Source organism: Sinocyclocheilus anshuiensis, unplaced genomic scaffold (genome assembly GCF_001515605.1).
Source record: "Sinocyclocheilus anshuiensis isolate Anshui unplaced genomic scaffold, SAMN03320099.WGS_v1.1 scaffold477, whole genome shotgun sequence".
In the NCBI taxonomy this organism is placed as follows: Eukaryota; Metazoa; Chordata; class Actinopteri; order Cypriniformes; family Cyprinidae; genus Sinocyclocheilus; species Sinocyclocheilus anshuiensis.
Window position 1 is genome coordinate 777792 of NW_015536549.1, and position 17788 is coordinate 795579.

At 37.8% G+C, this 17788-nt stretch overlaps 2 protein-coding genes across 6 annotated transcripts in view; one reads left to right on the forward strand and one right to left on the reverse strand.

Moving 5' to 3' along the window:
- The window catches only part of LOC107699288 (xenotropic and polytropic retrovirus receptor 1 homolog), an 86893-nt gene extending 82037 nt beyond the window's left edge, over window positions 1-4856 (reverse strand). Inside the window, exon 1 of the mRNA XM_016500502.1 lies at window positions 4424-4856. Coding sequence (XP_016355988.1) covers window positions 4424-4492 — 69 coding nt within the window. The 5' untranslated portion in view covers window positions 4493-4856. The remainder of the gene's footprint in view (window positions 1-4423) is intronic.
- Window positions 4857-7892: 3036 nt separating this feature from the next.
- LOC107699308 (acyl-CoA-binding domain-containing protein 6-like) overlaps window positions 7893-17788 on the forward strand; it is a 34753-nt gene continuing 24857 nt past the window's right edge. For all 5 annotated transcript variants that reach the window (XM_016500525.1, XM_016500533.1, XM_016500549.1 and 2 more), the window contains exons 1-5: window positions 7893-8344; window positions 9011-9075; window positions 9172-9268; window positions 11730-11812; window positions 16314-16419. In XM_016500525.1, coding sequence (XP_016356011.1) covers window positions 8069-8344; window positions 9011-9075; window positions 9172-9268; window positions 11730-11812; window positions 16314-16419 — 627 coding nt within the window. In that variant the 5' untranslated portion in view covers window positions 7893-8068. The remainder of the gene's footprint in view (window positions 8345-9010; window positions 9076-9171; window positions 9269-11729; window positions 11813-16313; window positions 16420-17788) is intronic.

Consider the following 17788-nt stretch of genomic DNA (forward strand, 5'->3'; position numbering starts at 1 on the left):
ATATATATATATGTATATATATATATATGTATATGTATTGTTGGTAAGGCAAGTATAGAACTATTGCTCATGGTTAGGTTTAGTGATTTATTCTAAATCCTTTAAGTTTACAAATTTGGCCCAAAGCCTGACTTGTACCGTTGTGCTACACACATGAATTATACCTCATATGATTGGACTAACATTTTCCACCAGAGAACGATAAAATAGGCAAAATTAATCTCACAGATGTACATTAAAGGAAGGATCCAAGTCCTACCTGGGGATCACAAATACTTGGTGGACTCTTCTCATTTTGCAGTCTGCAAAAGCCTAACATTTCCTAGCAATGCCTTATAGCAACTGCCTACAACAGACTAGCAACCACATAAAAAACACTAAGAACCACTCAGAATATTTAGCAACTGCACAGCAACACCTAAGAAACTGCCAAGAAGAACATAGCAACCATACAGAAACACACTGAGAACCACTCAGAACACTTTAGCAACCACATAGAATCACACTAGCAACCTCCCAGAAACCCCTTGCAACCAACTACTTCTACAACACTTAGGAAATGCATAGCAACACCCTAGCAACCACCCACAACACCTTACCATTCACATGTGTTAAATATACTGGAATAGAACATCCACCACCACTCATATTTTCTCTGGTGGTGAGCGGTACTGCTTTTCTATAATTAAGCAGAAATGAATGCGCTCATTACATTAATCATTATTGACGTTAGTCAGATGAATCTCCTGATGTAGTCATTTCAGCTATAGCATGATACTGCTAAATATACTGTATATTATGATTTTTCTATTGACAATCATAATTATGTTCCTCTGATGTTCAGAGTTAATGTTTGAACGCCTCCATAAACACAAATCTTTCTCACTTTCACTTTCTCCCTTCTTAGTCAGTCTTAAAGGCAAATAAGATACTACAGCTACTTAAAATGCACAGCCCGGAGTGTGAGAACTCATTAATTTATCACTCAATCAGTTTGTCAATTTATCAACTGGTAGACTAAACATGTCATCAGCCTTCTTTCACCCTTCTATTATTGCAATCTTCTTTCCACCTTTGCATGTAAATCACTCAATATGTCATAATATTTTCAAGGTCATCCGTTTTGAAGATGTACAGTAACAATACACATGTTGCATTGTTCAAAATCTTAAGGAAAGGATAAGGAAGTTTGTCACTTTCTTAAAGGGGTCATAGGATGCTACATGCACTTTTGCAAGTTGTTTGAAGTGAAATGTGTGTGGGCAGTGTGTGTACACAACCACCCTATAATGATAAAAATCCACCCAGTGTTTTTTTAAAAATCTGGTTAAATGTTTTCCCCTTTCTCAAATCGAGCCGATCTCAGATGCCTGTCTGTGTGACGTCACACAGACAGGCCCCTCCCACGATAGTTTGATTGACAGTAGCGTTTCAGCACAGACTGGACTGGTGTCTTACCTTAGACCCGCCCTGAGTGAGCTGTCATCAGTCCGCCATTGTTTCGCCGCCAGAGCAGATGTAGACAAGAATGACTCCTAACAAGCATTTGAGGTGTTCTGTTGTTGGATGTAATAATGAACATAGCAGTCATCATTTACACCTGACATCTGAGCCGCTGAACTCGCAGTGGATTTTGTTTGTTTCCAAAGGGAATGCTCCCCCAATCTGCCTAAATGCGTCTATGTTCGCGCGAATCAGCCTCATCTACAGACGAAGTGAGTATAATGTTTTGCAATGAATCTTTGCAAATCGCCTTTCCTAATAATGTGCTAATTAGCAAGTTTCAGGATGAATGCGGCTAAAGCAAACAGTCTCTCTGAGAGCAGCTCGGAAGAGAGGGGCGGGGTCAGCAGAGCTCATTAACATTTAAAGGAAAATGCTACAAATCTGCATGCTCTGAAAAGAGCTGTTTTTGACAGGGTAAAAAATTTGCTTTTTACACTACCGTTGAGAAATTTTAACCAAACTATGTTACAGACTTTTCATTAAGACCCCAAAGAATCATATCAACTTGTGGAAAATGGGCATCCTATGACCCCTTTAAGAAGTTCATTCTTTATTAGGTTCCTAAAAACAGTTTATGGAGTTTTATTGCGTAGAGCCTGTGGTGCTGCTTCCCATTGACTTTCTATTGCACTGCTAGCCACAGGCGGCAAAGCAATAGATGAGCAGAGACGAGTCCATCTAGTAATCATGGCTTAACTGCTCACAGAGGGATTTCAATGACCAAACATTAATAAATTCTGCTTTTCTTTGGGATACACTCCTTTTATATTGAATGTAGCTGAAAAAAGATGTTTGTCTTCATCTTGCCAAGAAAAAATCAGAGCCTAGACTCCCATTTCTGCACAATCTATCACCGCATGTAAAGAATAGAGCCAGACAGTTCATTGATAAGGCGGTACAGTGCTGGAAAGGATATTGCTAATCATATATCTGTCATGTAAACAGTGTCAATACAGCTCACAGATCCATATAACACTCTCTGGTAGTGTCAAATGACAGGTCGATCATTAGAAATTAAAAAAATGTTTGTCTTGTCCTTGACAGATCAAGCTGGAATCTCACTGCAGTCCATTCGCACATGCAAATTGGTACATGCGGCTAGTAACTGAGGTTTGACAATGAAAGTCCACCCGAAGACAACTGAGATGAATTAATCAATCTTAGATGCAACAGTGGCAGCATTCACTAAAGCACCTGAGAATATCTGCAACAGATGCATCTATTTTTGATTAAATGGTCAAAGACTATTCAATCTGCCAAACTATGTAAGAACAAAAAATTACTAGAATGATTCTTAACAGACAATCACTGCAAATTTCATGGATAAATGTGTTTTGTTTGCAGTTTTTCCAACAGTTCATGTTTGTCTGGGTTCTGCGTCTGATTACGGATTCACTGCTCCAGACAAAGGATTTTTCCTCCTTTGCGCCAAGACGGATGCTGAAGCTCTGACCATCCACCATCACACAACAAATAGCACTGATTTATTGTCTAAGGGTGCAGTCAATAATTCCACAGCACAGAAACAATAAATAAACCAACATCAGATTAAAATCATGCGTGAAATTATTCATTAACCAACAGTTAGAATGACCAGTACAACATTTATCCATCCACTGTTCAGATGTCAACAAAAACAGCATAAGATATATAAAATATTACACGACACTCATTAATAATAATATTAATAATAATAATTTCTCAACAAGTAATTCTTAAATGTCTTAAATGTAATTGATGTTTGTCCTAATTATGTTTTATTTTAAGTGGAATTAGATTCTACTGAAGCAGAGGCTTGATATTGGGGCATGATATATTTAGTGATGGATATACCATGAATCTCTCAGAGCTCTTTCCTTTGTTCATAATTCATAAAACTAATGGTGGTTGAAAACCTAGGAAACCATGGACTGCAGCGGTGTTAAACCTTTCATAAATGAAGAAAAGGAAGTGCATTTTAAACCTACCTTATATAGAGGAAATTATGTATAAATACCTTTCATGATATATATTTTTTTCATGCTATATTATATATTTAATAAGAGTACAACAATCATAAATCATGATTATTGTACATATAATATGCTGTTGTATCAAGCTACATTCTAAAATGTAATTCAAAAGAAAAAAAGAAAGACTTTTTCTGCAGAAATAAATTAAACTCCTACACTCAGTAAATTAATTGCCACAGACATAAAGTGGGCGAGCAAACAAATTACATCAAATGGCCTTTCTGGCTTAATCCCAAAAAAGAAAACTTAAGAAAGAATTTAGGTGAGTTCACTTAATATAACTTTACAATTCTGTTTAAAACAGAATATATAACAGACATTTTTAAGGCAATTTCTCCTTCTTTGTCCCAAATATGCAGGCAGGTGTTTGACAATGCTCCAGATGCACTGATTTGTGAGAGTGTCAAGAAACCAGAATAAAATCACTATGAACTGAAATTTTAAAAAGGGAAATAGCAATAAATGGTTTTAAATATAAATAAAAATGCCTGAATGTAAAAGCTGGCAATGGTTCCCTCATTAATATCAAATAACATAAAGAGACAAATTATGTATATGATGCATACTATATTATGTAGTAGGCTATCATATAGTGTACTTCAATGCAAAAATTACAACAACAAAAAAGTGCATTTAGCAATTTATTTTTCAGACACATTATTGTTTCACTTTAGGTCTGATACGTTTATATTTATATAGAGAGAGAGAGAGCGAGAGAGAGAGAGGGAGAGAGAGAGAGAGAGAGATCATTTAACTTAAGCCTGTAAACAATCTTTCGTAGCTTCCACAATATTCACAATTACAACCTGTTCCACAACCACAATTACCTCCGAGTTGCTTCACAATCTCTGCGACGCAACTAGGGGCTACATGCAGCATGCAAAATTCATAAATAAATACCTTACCTCGTATTGAATATATTGTTTCCTCCATTCTGGAGTAATATGGGCGGACAGGTGCTCCGCAAACTTCATGCTGGCGGAGCAGATATCCACAGTAGGACTATAATAATATCCTCTGGTCGGGCAGCGTCTTCTTTTGGGATTTTGTTATTTCTGTCACTAAGTTACAGAGCCGCGTGCGTTGGCGTTGCGTTACGCTCTGTCTAAATCCTGTCCGGTGTATCAGAGTCCACTAGTCCTCGGTCCAACATATTACCCCACTCAAAGTGAAACCCGCAACAAAAGGGGACTAAAAGTACCCTCCTTCTACTTCCCAAAACAGGTGCCTAAATGACAGCGCTACAGCCCCGGTGCGGGCGTCTCTGGGAGGGACTTTCTCTCTCCGGACTCTCTAGTCTAGGCGTTTGTGAAGTAGCTGTTGTCCGCCATCAGCGCGCACTGGGTGAAAGACGTATGTGCGTCACAGCGCGCCGTGAGGTGCGTTTAGAAACTGTTGGTGATTAATCTTATCATGCTTTTTGTCTTAATATTTAAAAATAAAAGTACATATTACTTTTTTATACTTTTTTTGTTATTAATGTACATTTTCTATGAATTTTTCTTTGAAAATTGGATTTCGTTTTTTCTAAAGTGTTTCAAAATTAGGGGGATTTATTTTTTATCATATATATATATATATATATATATAATTTTATAATATTTTATTTTATTTGCAAATTGATCTAGCTAAATCCCATCCTACGAGCCTTATTAGCCAATCCTGCGTTAGCAACTGTTGACAAGCTTTTTTGTGGAAGCTCTGTGTGCTTGGATTTGTTAAATGAAATATTGCAAAACTTATCGTTAGACATTACTAGTTGTTTTTATTTGTTATAATCTAATGTTAATATTAATGCAATATTGCTTATGACATAATAGAAATACGCGAAAATTATATAACTTATAGCCTACACATAGGCCCTATGTTTTCTTGTTTATGTTGAATCTGCTTACTTACATTTAACTGATATATTGCTTGCTGACTCAAAGCCATTGAGACCTGGGGCAAGTTCAAGCTCAAACCGGTGTGCACCGTTTTGCTACATTTATGCCCATTAAGAGGCCTGCATTCCCACTTTATGTTGTTATATTTGAGAACGCCAGGGTGGCACTTAGAGCTTCTGGGCAACACAGGGAGGTTCAAGTAAAACATTTCTCCAACCAGAAATGTGCAAGGAAATGTAAGGAAGAATCAAGTTTAATCACTCTGAGCAAATTATACATTACATATGTAATAAAATCTGATCAATTTAGTCAGAAAGAATGGGGGGAAAAGGAAAGGAAATAAGAAAAGGACAATGCACGCAGTTGAACAGGAATGAGATGGCAGTGGAGGCGTAATATCGAGATTCGCTCATGAAAATGTGATTTGTTTGCCATCTTGTGGACAATGTGTTCATTGCAAAAATCTGCGCATAAATCCCTGTTAAGGGTTACATTAATATCAAGAAAATAAGGTTTGCTGCGAACCATCTATAATGTAAATTACATTTTGTGTCTCTTCTGTGTGTAAGTTGAAATTCTTTCAAAGTTTTCAATTCTTTGTGAAACTGCAATGGCCAATAATTGATTGTATAGTGTAATATATTATAGTAAAATAATAGTGATTTAATAGACAATGGGGCGGTTTCCCAGACAGGGTTTAAAATAAGTCTGGAGTAGGCTTAATCTAGAATAGTTCAAAATGGGTTTCTGAAACACTGATTAAATACAGATTACTAACTCCTGGACTATGGAGTCCTGAACTAAAATAACTCATTTAAAACTAGCTGTGCTAATCTGAATTAGCATTTTAAAAAAAAGCTAAAGCATTGAAAATGTCCATTTCCACCATTATGACAATAATTAATAGTTCCAATCAACAGGAAACAAATCTATAAATCTGTTACAAATCTACCTACAGTATATTGTCTAATGTGTCTGTATTGTCTCAATGCAACGTGAAGAGGATAGTTTAAGTGGCCAAAGACTCTGCAAGGAGTCTTGGGGTCAGAAAGCCTAAAAAAAAAATGTGTATATATATATATATAATCAAACACCACCTACATCACCACAAGTTGTTTGGGAGGGTTTGAAAAAAACGAATTCCAGCACATTCAGACTACTGGAACTTCAAACAGAACTGGGTTCTATGGTCAGATGAACCTAAAAAAATAGCTCTTTTTGCAGGAAACACTCAAGGTGATGCACACAGGGATAAAAAAAAAAGTGTGTACAATGAAATATACTGCTGGATCTTTAATATTGTTGGCCTATTTTTCTGCCGGAGGTCTTGGACATCGTGTTCAGATAGATGGCATCATAGATTCTAGCAAATACCAACAGTATCCTCTGTTAGAAATCTTATAATGGGCCTTGTTTGGATCTTCTATCAAGACAATGATCAAAATCAACACAAAAATGGGCCACTGACTGAGCACAAAATTAAGCTTCTGCCATGATCATCCCAGTCCTCTGATCTGAACCCTAAAGCTGGGAAACTGAAGGATCTGGAGAGATACTGTAAAGAATAATGGTCTCTGATCTCTAGTCAGGTGTTCTCCAAACTCTTCAGGCATTATAGGTGAAGACTCAGAGCTGTTCTCTTGGCAAAAAGAGGTTGCAAAAAGTTTTGAATAAAAGGGTGCCATTAATTGTAGTCAGTGTGTATTAGAGAAAAACATTTCTTTCATAATGAGATTTCCCTTCCCTACCATTTTACTTCAATGAAAGTTTAGGGTTTTGTGTGTGTGTGTGTGTGTGTGTGTGTTTAGTAAAAACAAAGTGCAGATTTTGGTGGGGACTTAAACCTGACTACACACAGACTCATGGGGACTCGTGTCACGGTGGGGACCTAAATTGTGGTCCCCACGGGTACAAAAGCTTATAAATCATACAGAATTAAGTTTTTTGAAAATCTAAAAATGCAGAAAGTTTCCTGTGAGGGGTAGGTTTAGGGGTAGGGTTGGTGTAGGGCAATAGAATATACGGTCTGTACAGTATAAAAACCATTACGCCTATAGAATGTCCCCACAAGGATAGCTGACCAGACATGTGTGTGTGTGTGTGTGTGTGTGTGTGTGTGTGTGTGTGTGTGAAACATAACGTTAATCTGAAGTTAAACCTGCCTCCTGGTAGGTTTAATGTAAGCCTCGATTTAGTCCTGAAGTAGCTCTAGTCTTCCTTCAGGAAATCAGGCTATTAAATTCTGGACTAGACTAAACCTAGGACTATTTAAAACCATGACAGAGAAAGCAGATTTCTGTTAATCTGGTTTAAAGGGCCATTTTAGTTTAGAACTAGGCTTCATCTCGGTCTGGGAAACCGCCCCCCAATACATCTAAAAGTTCTAGCATGGTCGCAGTAGTCCACTTCACAGATCACGCGTCTACTGAAAAACTGGTAGGACCTAAAAACCGTTGGAAATTTTACCAGCGGTCGCGGGACGCACTCGTGCCTTTTATTGTGACGTACCATTCACGGACCAATTCTCAAAACAAGTCCGACTGAATCGGATTACGGATAACGTACTGTAGCAGTCAACTGTCTGCGCTGTTTTTAAGATTAATTAATAATAATTAAAGCAAAGATACTGTTGATTACCCCTATAAGGTATCTTCATTATCTTCAATGGCGTCTAGATCTCCGTCCTCCTCCCCAGACTCAGCGACGGGCTCCGGTACTGATCCAGCGCGGCCTGACACCGGAGAGCCGCTCGGCGGAGGATCCGATTCGGATTCAGATTTCGGTTTAGGGAAATTTGATTGTAGTGCTGGGGACGCAGCGCTTCGATTAGAAGGAGTCGATCTAGAGAATGAATTTGAAGCGGCAGCGGACCGGGTCAGAGATCTCGTCCAGACAGCCAGTAGAGAGCAGCTGCTGTATCTGTACGCCAGGTTCAAGCAGGTAAACCCAGCCTTAGTTGATGATACTGTAAAATCATAATACATTAACATGACATCTCCTGCAAAGACGATACGAAGCGAGATTGTTTGGCATTTTATTTGTTTTTATTTATAAAATTATTTATTTTTTTAAAGTGGTGGCTAATATAAAGTTCCCCCAGTTTTTTAATGCACTAACAGTAACTGTAGTAAAAGTGTTGATACAAATTATATGGTTGCCATGGTAAGGTTTGGTAAAGGGTATGTATTTCTGACAGATGAAGGTGCCTGTTGGTTCTGGAGTATAAAACATCTGGCACTGAAACCAGTTATTTGGGCATTTGACAGTAATTATTATTAAGTAAACATTGAATATATTAGTTGAGAAGTGGTGCTTATGTGATTGATGTATGTTTACGGCCAGTCTGCAACATGTCCGCAATTTATTACCTTTTTCTCTCTCCATTAAATTTGCTGTCACTCTCTACTGTCTGTGTAATAAAAGAAGAAAAAAAACCCCAATAAATTCATTATAAGTAATTTATAAAGACGTACTCCACCTATGAATAAAATATAATATCCAAATAGATTTGGAGTCTAAAATATTTGACATCAGTACTATCTAAAAAAAATTACATTATTTGAGCATTTGATATTATTAAGTAAACTAAAAGCGTATGTTTGACAGGTCAAAGTTGGAAAGTGCAATACACCAAAACCTGGTTTCTTCGATTTCGAGGGTCAGAGAAAATGGTAAGTGTCTTAACAAGCCGTGCATTTCTTGATAAGTCTTGAATTTTCCAAATCTTTAGAGTCTTTAAAGTCCAACAGAGTGCTTCTTATTCACAGGTCAGCATGGAAACAGCTGGGGGACATGAGTGCGGAGCAGGCCATGCAGGAGTATGTGTCCTGTGTATGTGCCCTGGATCCAGAAGGCAGCCAGAAGGTAAAGATTAAACCTACTGTAGGGGCAATTGCATGAGGGGATGGAAAACAAGATTCTTCTGGCTCTTTTGCTATTAAATAGTTTGATGTACTGATGTTTTGATATCCCACAAGTTCCAGTCCACCCTGACAAATTATGGAAAACAGATCTGCATTGTGCTGTTCTGCAGAGATTTTCACTTCTTAACTTGGAGATTCACTTTTTTTTTTGCTCTCAGATGAAGCATAGCACTAATTAGCATGTTTTTCATGCAATTAAACTATACTTATTGTAAGTGGATCTGCCTTTTGGTAAAACTATAGGCATTGTGCTGCAATGTTACTGAATAACATGTCCAGAAGAGGGCAGTCTCTGATTGTGCAGTTGTTCTGTTTGTGCATCCTTCTCAAATATCCCATTGTTTTTACCAAGGTGCTAAGAATAATGCTCAAATTATATCAGAAATTGAGTTGCTACATTTCTGTGTCTTTTCTATTGGATCTGTAGATGATTCATGCACATTATATAATTCCTCTGAAATTATTATGCAGTCATGTTTAAGCAAAAGTTTATGTTGCTGCTATCCACTCCTGCTGAGTGGTTCACATCTGCATATGCTCTGTTGAGTCATGTTGCTTAAGTGGGTGTTGCGGGTTTAAGTCCAGCATTCAATGTGTTTATTACCGTTTGCAATTTATTACCGTTTTCTCTCTCCAATAATTTTCCTGTCACTCTCTACTGTCTGTGCAATAAAAGAGGGGAAAACATTAATTTATACAGACCAACTCCATCTATATATCAAATATATGAGTCAAGTTTAACTCAAACTCTTTTCCTTTATCTCTACTTTTCTCTAGCTTTATTCTCTTTCTTTCTCTTTTGCTTTTTTTATTCTCTTCATATCTATCTTCCTTATGCCTTATTGCTTTTTACCCATAATCCCCATGTCAGAGCAGACACATCCCCTTCACTGATACTACTGCAGGTAACGCAATCTGACTGCCATCCAGACGGGCACAAAAGCACATAAACAAATTCCCCACCTTACAGAATGAACTGATTGTGTTAGCGTGTTAAAAGAGGGCAGGAAGCTCCATTACGAGATAGAGAGAGAGCCAGGGAGGGAGGAGAGACAATAGCTTATTCATGACCTCCTGTGCACTTCTGTTGTTCCGTGCACCTGCTGTGGAGGAACAAAAGAAAAGTGCACAAATTGACGGTATTTTAATACAATCCTGCTACTCAAGCAGAAGTGCAGATGCAGCACTTTTCTGCTCAAAACTGTAATATTTTTATGTCATTGAATTAAAATTGCTGTATTATAGAGCTGGCTGGCTGCACAATGCAATATTAATCCATTCCTCAGTGGGTTTCACCAGTGGTTGAATACCAAGAGTCTTTTGTGCGCTCTCTCTTGCTGTTGCCAAATGATGTTCTGACTGAAAAAGGATGAAAAGTGAATATAACAACGTCAAAAATACAAAACCTGTCTAGCACAAGTTTAGTAACGTGTGCAGCATCCTACAAGTGTTCTGTCATGTTTGAGGTTGATGGAGGTGTATGGTACCTTTCTCTTCTAACCTAAACTGTTTCTGAGAGTGGCTCCTTTGGGCTACTGTGTTATTTTGTTTTCATAAACTTTCATGTCCTGTTTGTTCGCCAGGTGTATTTTTTTTTACATTGTTTAAAGGAATGGTTCACACAAAATTTGAAATTTGCTGAAAATGTACTCACCCTCAGGCCATCCAAGATGTAGATGAGTTTGTTTATCGCAATAGGTTTGGAGAAATTTAACATTACATCACTTGCTTACCAATGGATCCAAATGGATCCAAACAGCTGATAGACAGCATCACAATAATCCACAATTAATCTACATGACTCCAGATCATCAGTTAATGGCTTGTGATGTGAAAAGCTCTGTGTTTGTTATAAACAAATACATCATTAAAGGGATAGTTCACCAAAAAAAAAAATTACCCCATGATTTACTCACCCTCAAGCCATCCTAGGTGTATATGACTTTCTTCTTTCAATCCGTTGCTTCTGGTTAAAATAGTCCTCTATCCATAATATTGCTTTCTCTAGTGAAAAAGTTGTCTGAATCAGGATATTCGCCTTAATGATAGTTTTGTTTCTTACAAACACGCAGTTTTTCCCTGCGTGTGGATTACTTGTGGATTATTGTGTTGTTTTTATCAGCTGTTTGGACTCTCATTCTGACGGCACCCATTCAATGCAGAGGATCCATTGGAGAGCAAGTGATATAATGATACATTTCTCCAAATCTGTTCCGATGAAGAAACAAACTAATCTACATCTTGGCTGGCTTGAGGGTCAGTACATTTCTAACAAATATACATTTTTGTGCTAACTATTCCTTTAAAACCTTTAAATGGATCTCTAGGCTTCATAAATGAGCATTATAAAAAGTTCCCTTTTTTTGTTGGTGCCAGACATAATACTTGTGTCTTTCTTTCAGTCGTCAGAGCGAAGGGGAGGAGAGATGCGAACTGGATTTGGCGGGCCAGCGGTTAGCTCTCTATACCAAGAGGAAAAGATAAGGTAACAAATCCTGCTTATGAATACGAGTATTTTATCATAATTTGCAGTGATCACTCTTGCATCAGTGAGGCATAAATCATTTTCTTGATCATGGAACACATAGATACCTCATGCCCCGTTGCTTCTACCCTTTAACAAGACAAATTAAGGGCTGCATTCACATGGTTTTACCTCTTAAATTAACAATATTAGTATGCATGCATGGGGGGTGAAGAGGCCTCAAGAATCAGTGGAGTTTAATTACTTTTTTTATGATTATATCGATGATAAGAATGTAAAATGGATCCAGGCATGGATGGATGAAAGAACTATATGGAAGTATCAATGCAACAGGGGTTCATTCCCCAAGCTGACGTGTCCCAGGAGAATGTGAGTCATTCATTGGGGACGGAAAACCAAAGCAATTAACATCTCATTCCCCCTCCTCTCCTCCCATTTGTCGCTCGCTGAGCGGCCCATTTCGGGCGTGACCCAATCAGACTGCCATGCAGACTGCTTCGCTGCTTTCCAATTTCTAAGCTCGGTGATTGAGAGGCCTCCAGCATATTCAAACCTCTCGTTAGCATTTGATTAGAGAGTCATAATGACTTCTGCATTGCCCGATTGCTACACCAGACGACCTGTAACTCCAAGGCCATCTCTCGTTTTTTTTTTTGCTTAAAGTCCACATGAAATCAAAATTGACTTTATTTACTTTACTAGCGCACATTGCTAGTCTTGATGTAAACAATTAATCCGTGCAAGTTAATCCGCTGAAAAAAAATTGTTTGTCTTTGTAATCTTTAATCAAAACCTAAACATTTACTTTCTCTCTAGAATGGCATTCCTTTTCTGATGACGTCAGTTTGACGGCTTGGGCAGTATATGCTTAAACACACCCTCCCAACCGTTAGACTGCTATGAGTGAGAGACAGAGAGGAGGAGCGCAAACATAAAACCATGCCCTCTATTCAGTATTCCGTTTCAGTTGGAAATATGTCACTACACTGAAATAAAGTCGGCAGCAACTTCCGGTTCACGCGGACTTTTCAAATGCGGAGTTTTGCGCATCGTGTGTGTGTGTGTGTGCGCGTTATTAATGTTCAAATAATGTGTTTTTTTAACATTAAAGCATGTCAACATATTCTGTTACACCAAATACACAAAATAATGATCTTTAAAAAAGCATCATATGACCCCTTTAAACTCACTTGGGAAACAACTGGCCAAGTTGCATAATCCTGTGCTTCTGAAGGAGTTGTGAATAAGGAAGCTTTCTCCTCCAAAGAATGCATGATAGATGAGTTGTTCTGTGAGGATGCCTTGGAGAGAGATGAATCGGATTGATCTGATCTGATTGATGGGAGCAGAGGTGTCAGTTTCAGAATATCGGCCTATTTTGGAGGGCAGTGTGTTTTGGTCGAGATGTGGCGTCTGTCCGTGTGTATATGTCAGCTCTGCCCGTCACTGATTGATGGTGTTAAAGGGATAGTTCACCCCAAAATGAAAATTCTGTCATCATTTCCTCACCCCATTGTTGTTCCAAACTTACTTACTTTCTTCTTTGGAATATAAAAGATGATATTTTGAAGAATGTTGGTAACCACTGGTTTCGGTTCCCACTGATTTCCATTGTATGTACAGAAATACAGTGGAAGTCAATTACTTTTTATTATCTCTTTAACATGGCCTGGTGAGCATGAAGGACTCATGCTGTGTACTGAAGAATTGTTTATAATATTGTAATATCTGTTTTTTAATATTTGAAGATTTACACAGATTCACCTCGATAATCTGCATTTGAGTCTATGTGTGAAAACATCAACACAGATCTTTTGTTTGGTCTCTCACTAATCAGAAAATGTTGATCAAACTGTGCGGAATGACAGAGTAGCCAGTGACCTTCCCAACATGCTCAGCGGCATCGCTGATGCCATGTCGTTTATCAGTGGGCCATTAATCAGGTGTAAGCGTGTGCCTGTGTGTACTCGGGCTTTAGGAGCACAGGCCAGCATCAGTCTGACGAATGAGCAGTTTTATTGATTAGTTGCCCCGGGAGACGAATTATGCCCACATGGCACAGACACACTGCGTCACGGTAAGAAGACCACACGCTCACATATTCAGCCTTATTTACTACAAGTGAGATAAGATCAGGTTTACTGCACACATATATAGGCATAAGCCACTTTCCATGATAACTGTGCACTTTGTGTACAATTGCTTTTTTTAAAGCACAAATTTGTTTTTTAATTTGTCGTTATAACTATTAGATTTGTTAGATAAACTATTTTATTATATAAATGTATGATGTAAGCAGAAGTCTTGACCTTCATGAATACAATAAATGAAATAATATGATTCTGATTGTCAAAATAGAAATGTAAGACGTAAGCATGAACAGTAGCTTTAAAGGTGCAGTAAGCGATTTCTGAGAAATGCTGTTGAAAGTAGGGCTGTGTGATATGGACAAATAAAAATATAGCGATTTCTTTGATCAATTTTGCAATTTCGATTTTAATCACGATTTTGACACACACAGACATGCTTTACAGTCATTAATGCATTCAGTGTGAATTTGAAACATATTTCCAAATGAAAACCAATTAGAGCTTTATCAAAAAGCTGTAACATGTCTCTAGAACAGACATAAGGCAAAATAATCACTAAGTAAAGGTGTAACAAAATGTCTCTAGAATAGACATATATGACAGGAAAAAAAAAAATCCCGTGTCCAGGGATTTTTTTTTGCCATGCATTGGTCATAGAGCTCTTTGTGGCATTGCCTCAGATGTTGAACTAGATTTGTTGCGCCAAGTTCACACATACTCCGTCTGCAGTGCGTATACAGTATGTGTAGGGATATGCCGGTATCAAATTCTCATGTTGCGATTAATTGCTAATGCTTTTATCACGGTATATGGTATTATCGCGATATTGAAATTTAGTTTAAAAAAAAGTGCTGTCATAATACAGTATAACAGGTTTAATAACTTTTTTCTTATAACAAAAATATGATCCGTTAACATGGGCGTGGAAAAAATACGCACCACAGACAGAGTGTGTGAACCTGGCGTTCCGTTTGTATGCCCATTTAGCCATGTAGTGCTCCATTTAGGCGTGCTGCATTCTGATTGGTTCGGATAGCATACTGCGGGAGGTTGGGGGAGTGGAAAATCGTGCTGTAAAGCGAATTAGAAATCGCGCATGCAATAGCATGTTCAGAAATTCGGGGGCGGAGGCAAGATAGCGGTGTGATTCTTTTGGGTAGAGGCGTGTTTATTTTGGTGAATTCAAATATCAACAGCATTTCTCAGAAATCGCTTACTGCACCTTTAAGCAGTAGTTTTAAACAAAAAAAATAGCTTGTTACATTTGTGACATAATCTGATGGTTAAATTCATGTGTTAAAAATTAGCTTAATTTAATTAATTCAAAATTTTAATTCTAGCTTTATTTTTAATTTTATACATTTTTGCATATTTAACTTTAATTTTGAAAACAACCAAATTTACACCAAATTTACAACCCGGTTACCCATTCTAGTAGTTTTTTTTCCCATTCAGATTTGTCAATTTGATCAAATTTGCCTTTTTAACTTTCGTTTAGATTTTTTTATTTTTTTTAATTCAAGGCCATTTTTTGTACCATACTTGTGGAAACTGCTATAAATGTTTATGTCTTACTGAAAGAAATTGTACGTTCTGTAGATTTATTGATATTTTGTTCTGAATATGAAAATTAATATTTTTGAGGTATATGACATTTAAGCAAGAGGCTCTCAATGCTTGGCATAACATGGATCTTCAAGCATTTTTTCTGTCTCACATATACTTTTCAAATCAGTTCATTTTAGGTTGGCCAATCTGTCTATTTCCTGTATCTCTCAGGCACAGAGGTCCCATCCGCTGCCAGTCTCATCTGCCCTGCCCCTGTAATGAGAGTGAGGGGCGGCCACACAATAGTGCTCCAAATGCAATTAATCTGCCATCCTCCATGGGCAAAAGGGGCAGGGGTAAATCTCTTAATGAGATTTCTCCAACCAACTGTACCTCATCCCCTATAACCCTTTTCTTTCTCTCTCTCGATGTCTCGCTCTGCCATGCCTGGCTTGGCCCAAATGCCACAAGATGATTAGAGCGGAAAATAATTAAAACTGCTGTGGTTAGCGCCAGGCTCCTGAGAATGCACATACACAGAGGTAGATGGCATGTGACCATGAGACGCCTGCCAGTAACATGATTTTTGCGGCACCCGTTCACATCTGTTTAGCTTGGCATTATCTTCCTTCTTGGGTGATCACTCAGCAATTCACATTTACTAGGCCCAGAATTTCTAGCGACAGCACTGACCCTGGTTATGTAATATTTAAGATTAGACGATGTTTCTTAATTTCCCTACTATGATTTAATGCTATTTCAGTTGATCTTTAATTGATTTCTATGAAATTTCGTCAAAGGTTTGGTGTGATCATTGCTTTACACTCTTTCTGAGCATTTTCCTATGTTGTGTTTGACTTTAGGGAAGAGGACAAAAATATTTTCGACTATTGCAGAGAGAACAACATCGAACACGTCAGCAAGGCCATCAGCTCCAAGAAAGTGGACGTGAATACAAGGGATGAAGAAGTAGGCTTTTAAAAAAAATTTGATATTTATACATTTTATAAAATGTAATACGTTTTTGTATATTTACATGTGTGTATTTTTTAATAATATTTATTGTTATAAATTATAAAAATAAAAAATTTAACAGCATTAGAGTGATTTCTGAAGGATCATGTGACACTGAAGACTGGAGTAATGGCTGCTGAAAATTCAGCTTTGCCATCACAGAAATACATTTTAAAATATATTAAAATAGAAAACTATTACTTTAAATTGTAAAAATATTTCAAAATATTACTGTTTTTACTGTATTTTCGGTCAAATAATTTCAGCCTTTGAGCATGACACTTTCAAGTAAAGTGAATTTGATATCCTGATCAGTGTATAGGGAGCTATGAACACTGTGTAGGGACCCTGTGAATCAAGTGAAGCTTCTCTTTTTCACCTTGCTTCTCTCTCTATCCATGTTAAAGGGGTCATATAATGCTACATGCATGTTTACAAGTTGTTTGAACTGAAATGTGTGTTGGCAGTGTGTGTACACAACCACCGTAAAATGATAAAAATCCACCCAGTGGTTTTTTGTTAATCTACTAAAATCTTTACCCCTTTCTCAAATCGAGCCGATCTCAGATGCCTGTCTGTGTGACGTCACACAGACAGGCCCCTCCCACGATAGTTTGATTGACCGTAGCGTTTCAGCACAGACTGGACTGGTGTCTTACCTTAGACCCGCCCTGAGTGAGCTGTCATCAGTCCGCCATTGTTTCACCGCTGGAGCAGATGTAGACAAGAATGACTCCTAACAAGCATTTGAGGTGTTCTGTTGTTGGATGTAATAATGAACATAGCAGTCGTCATTTACTCCCGACATCTGAGCTGCTGAAGATGCAGTGGATTGTGTTTGTTTTTGAAAGGAATGCGCCCCCGATCTACATAAATGCGTCTATGTTTGCGCGAATCATTCGTGATCCAGCTTCACCTAGAGAAGAAGTGAGTGTTAGGCTTTTTTTAATTAATTTTTGCAAATCGCCTTTCCTAATAATGTGCTAATTAGCAAGTTTCACGATGAATGCAGCTAAAGTAAACCTTTAAGAGATCAGCATTTCCTACACAACTAAAACTCCAAAGGTCACTGGATGCACCATCCATCCGCTCAACCCATTTTTATTCATGTATCATCGTGACCAACTGGCCCGTTTCATTTCTTTCAGCACTCCAATTCTGAAAGTGGGGAACCAGTTGGCTCACCATCAGGTCAGCCAGATGGCAGCCATTGTCAATCCACCATTGTTCATCTCACTAGTGCAGTTCAGCAGATTAACCTCTAGAGGGCACTAGTGATTTTTAAAATCTGTTGTGTGTGTGTGTGTATATATATATATATATA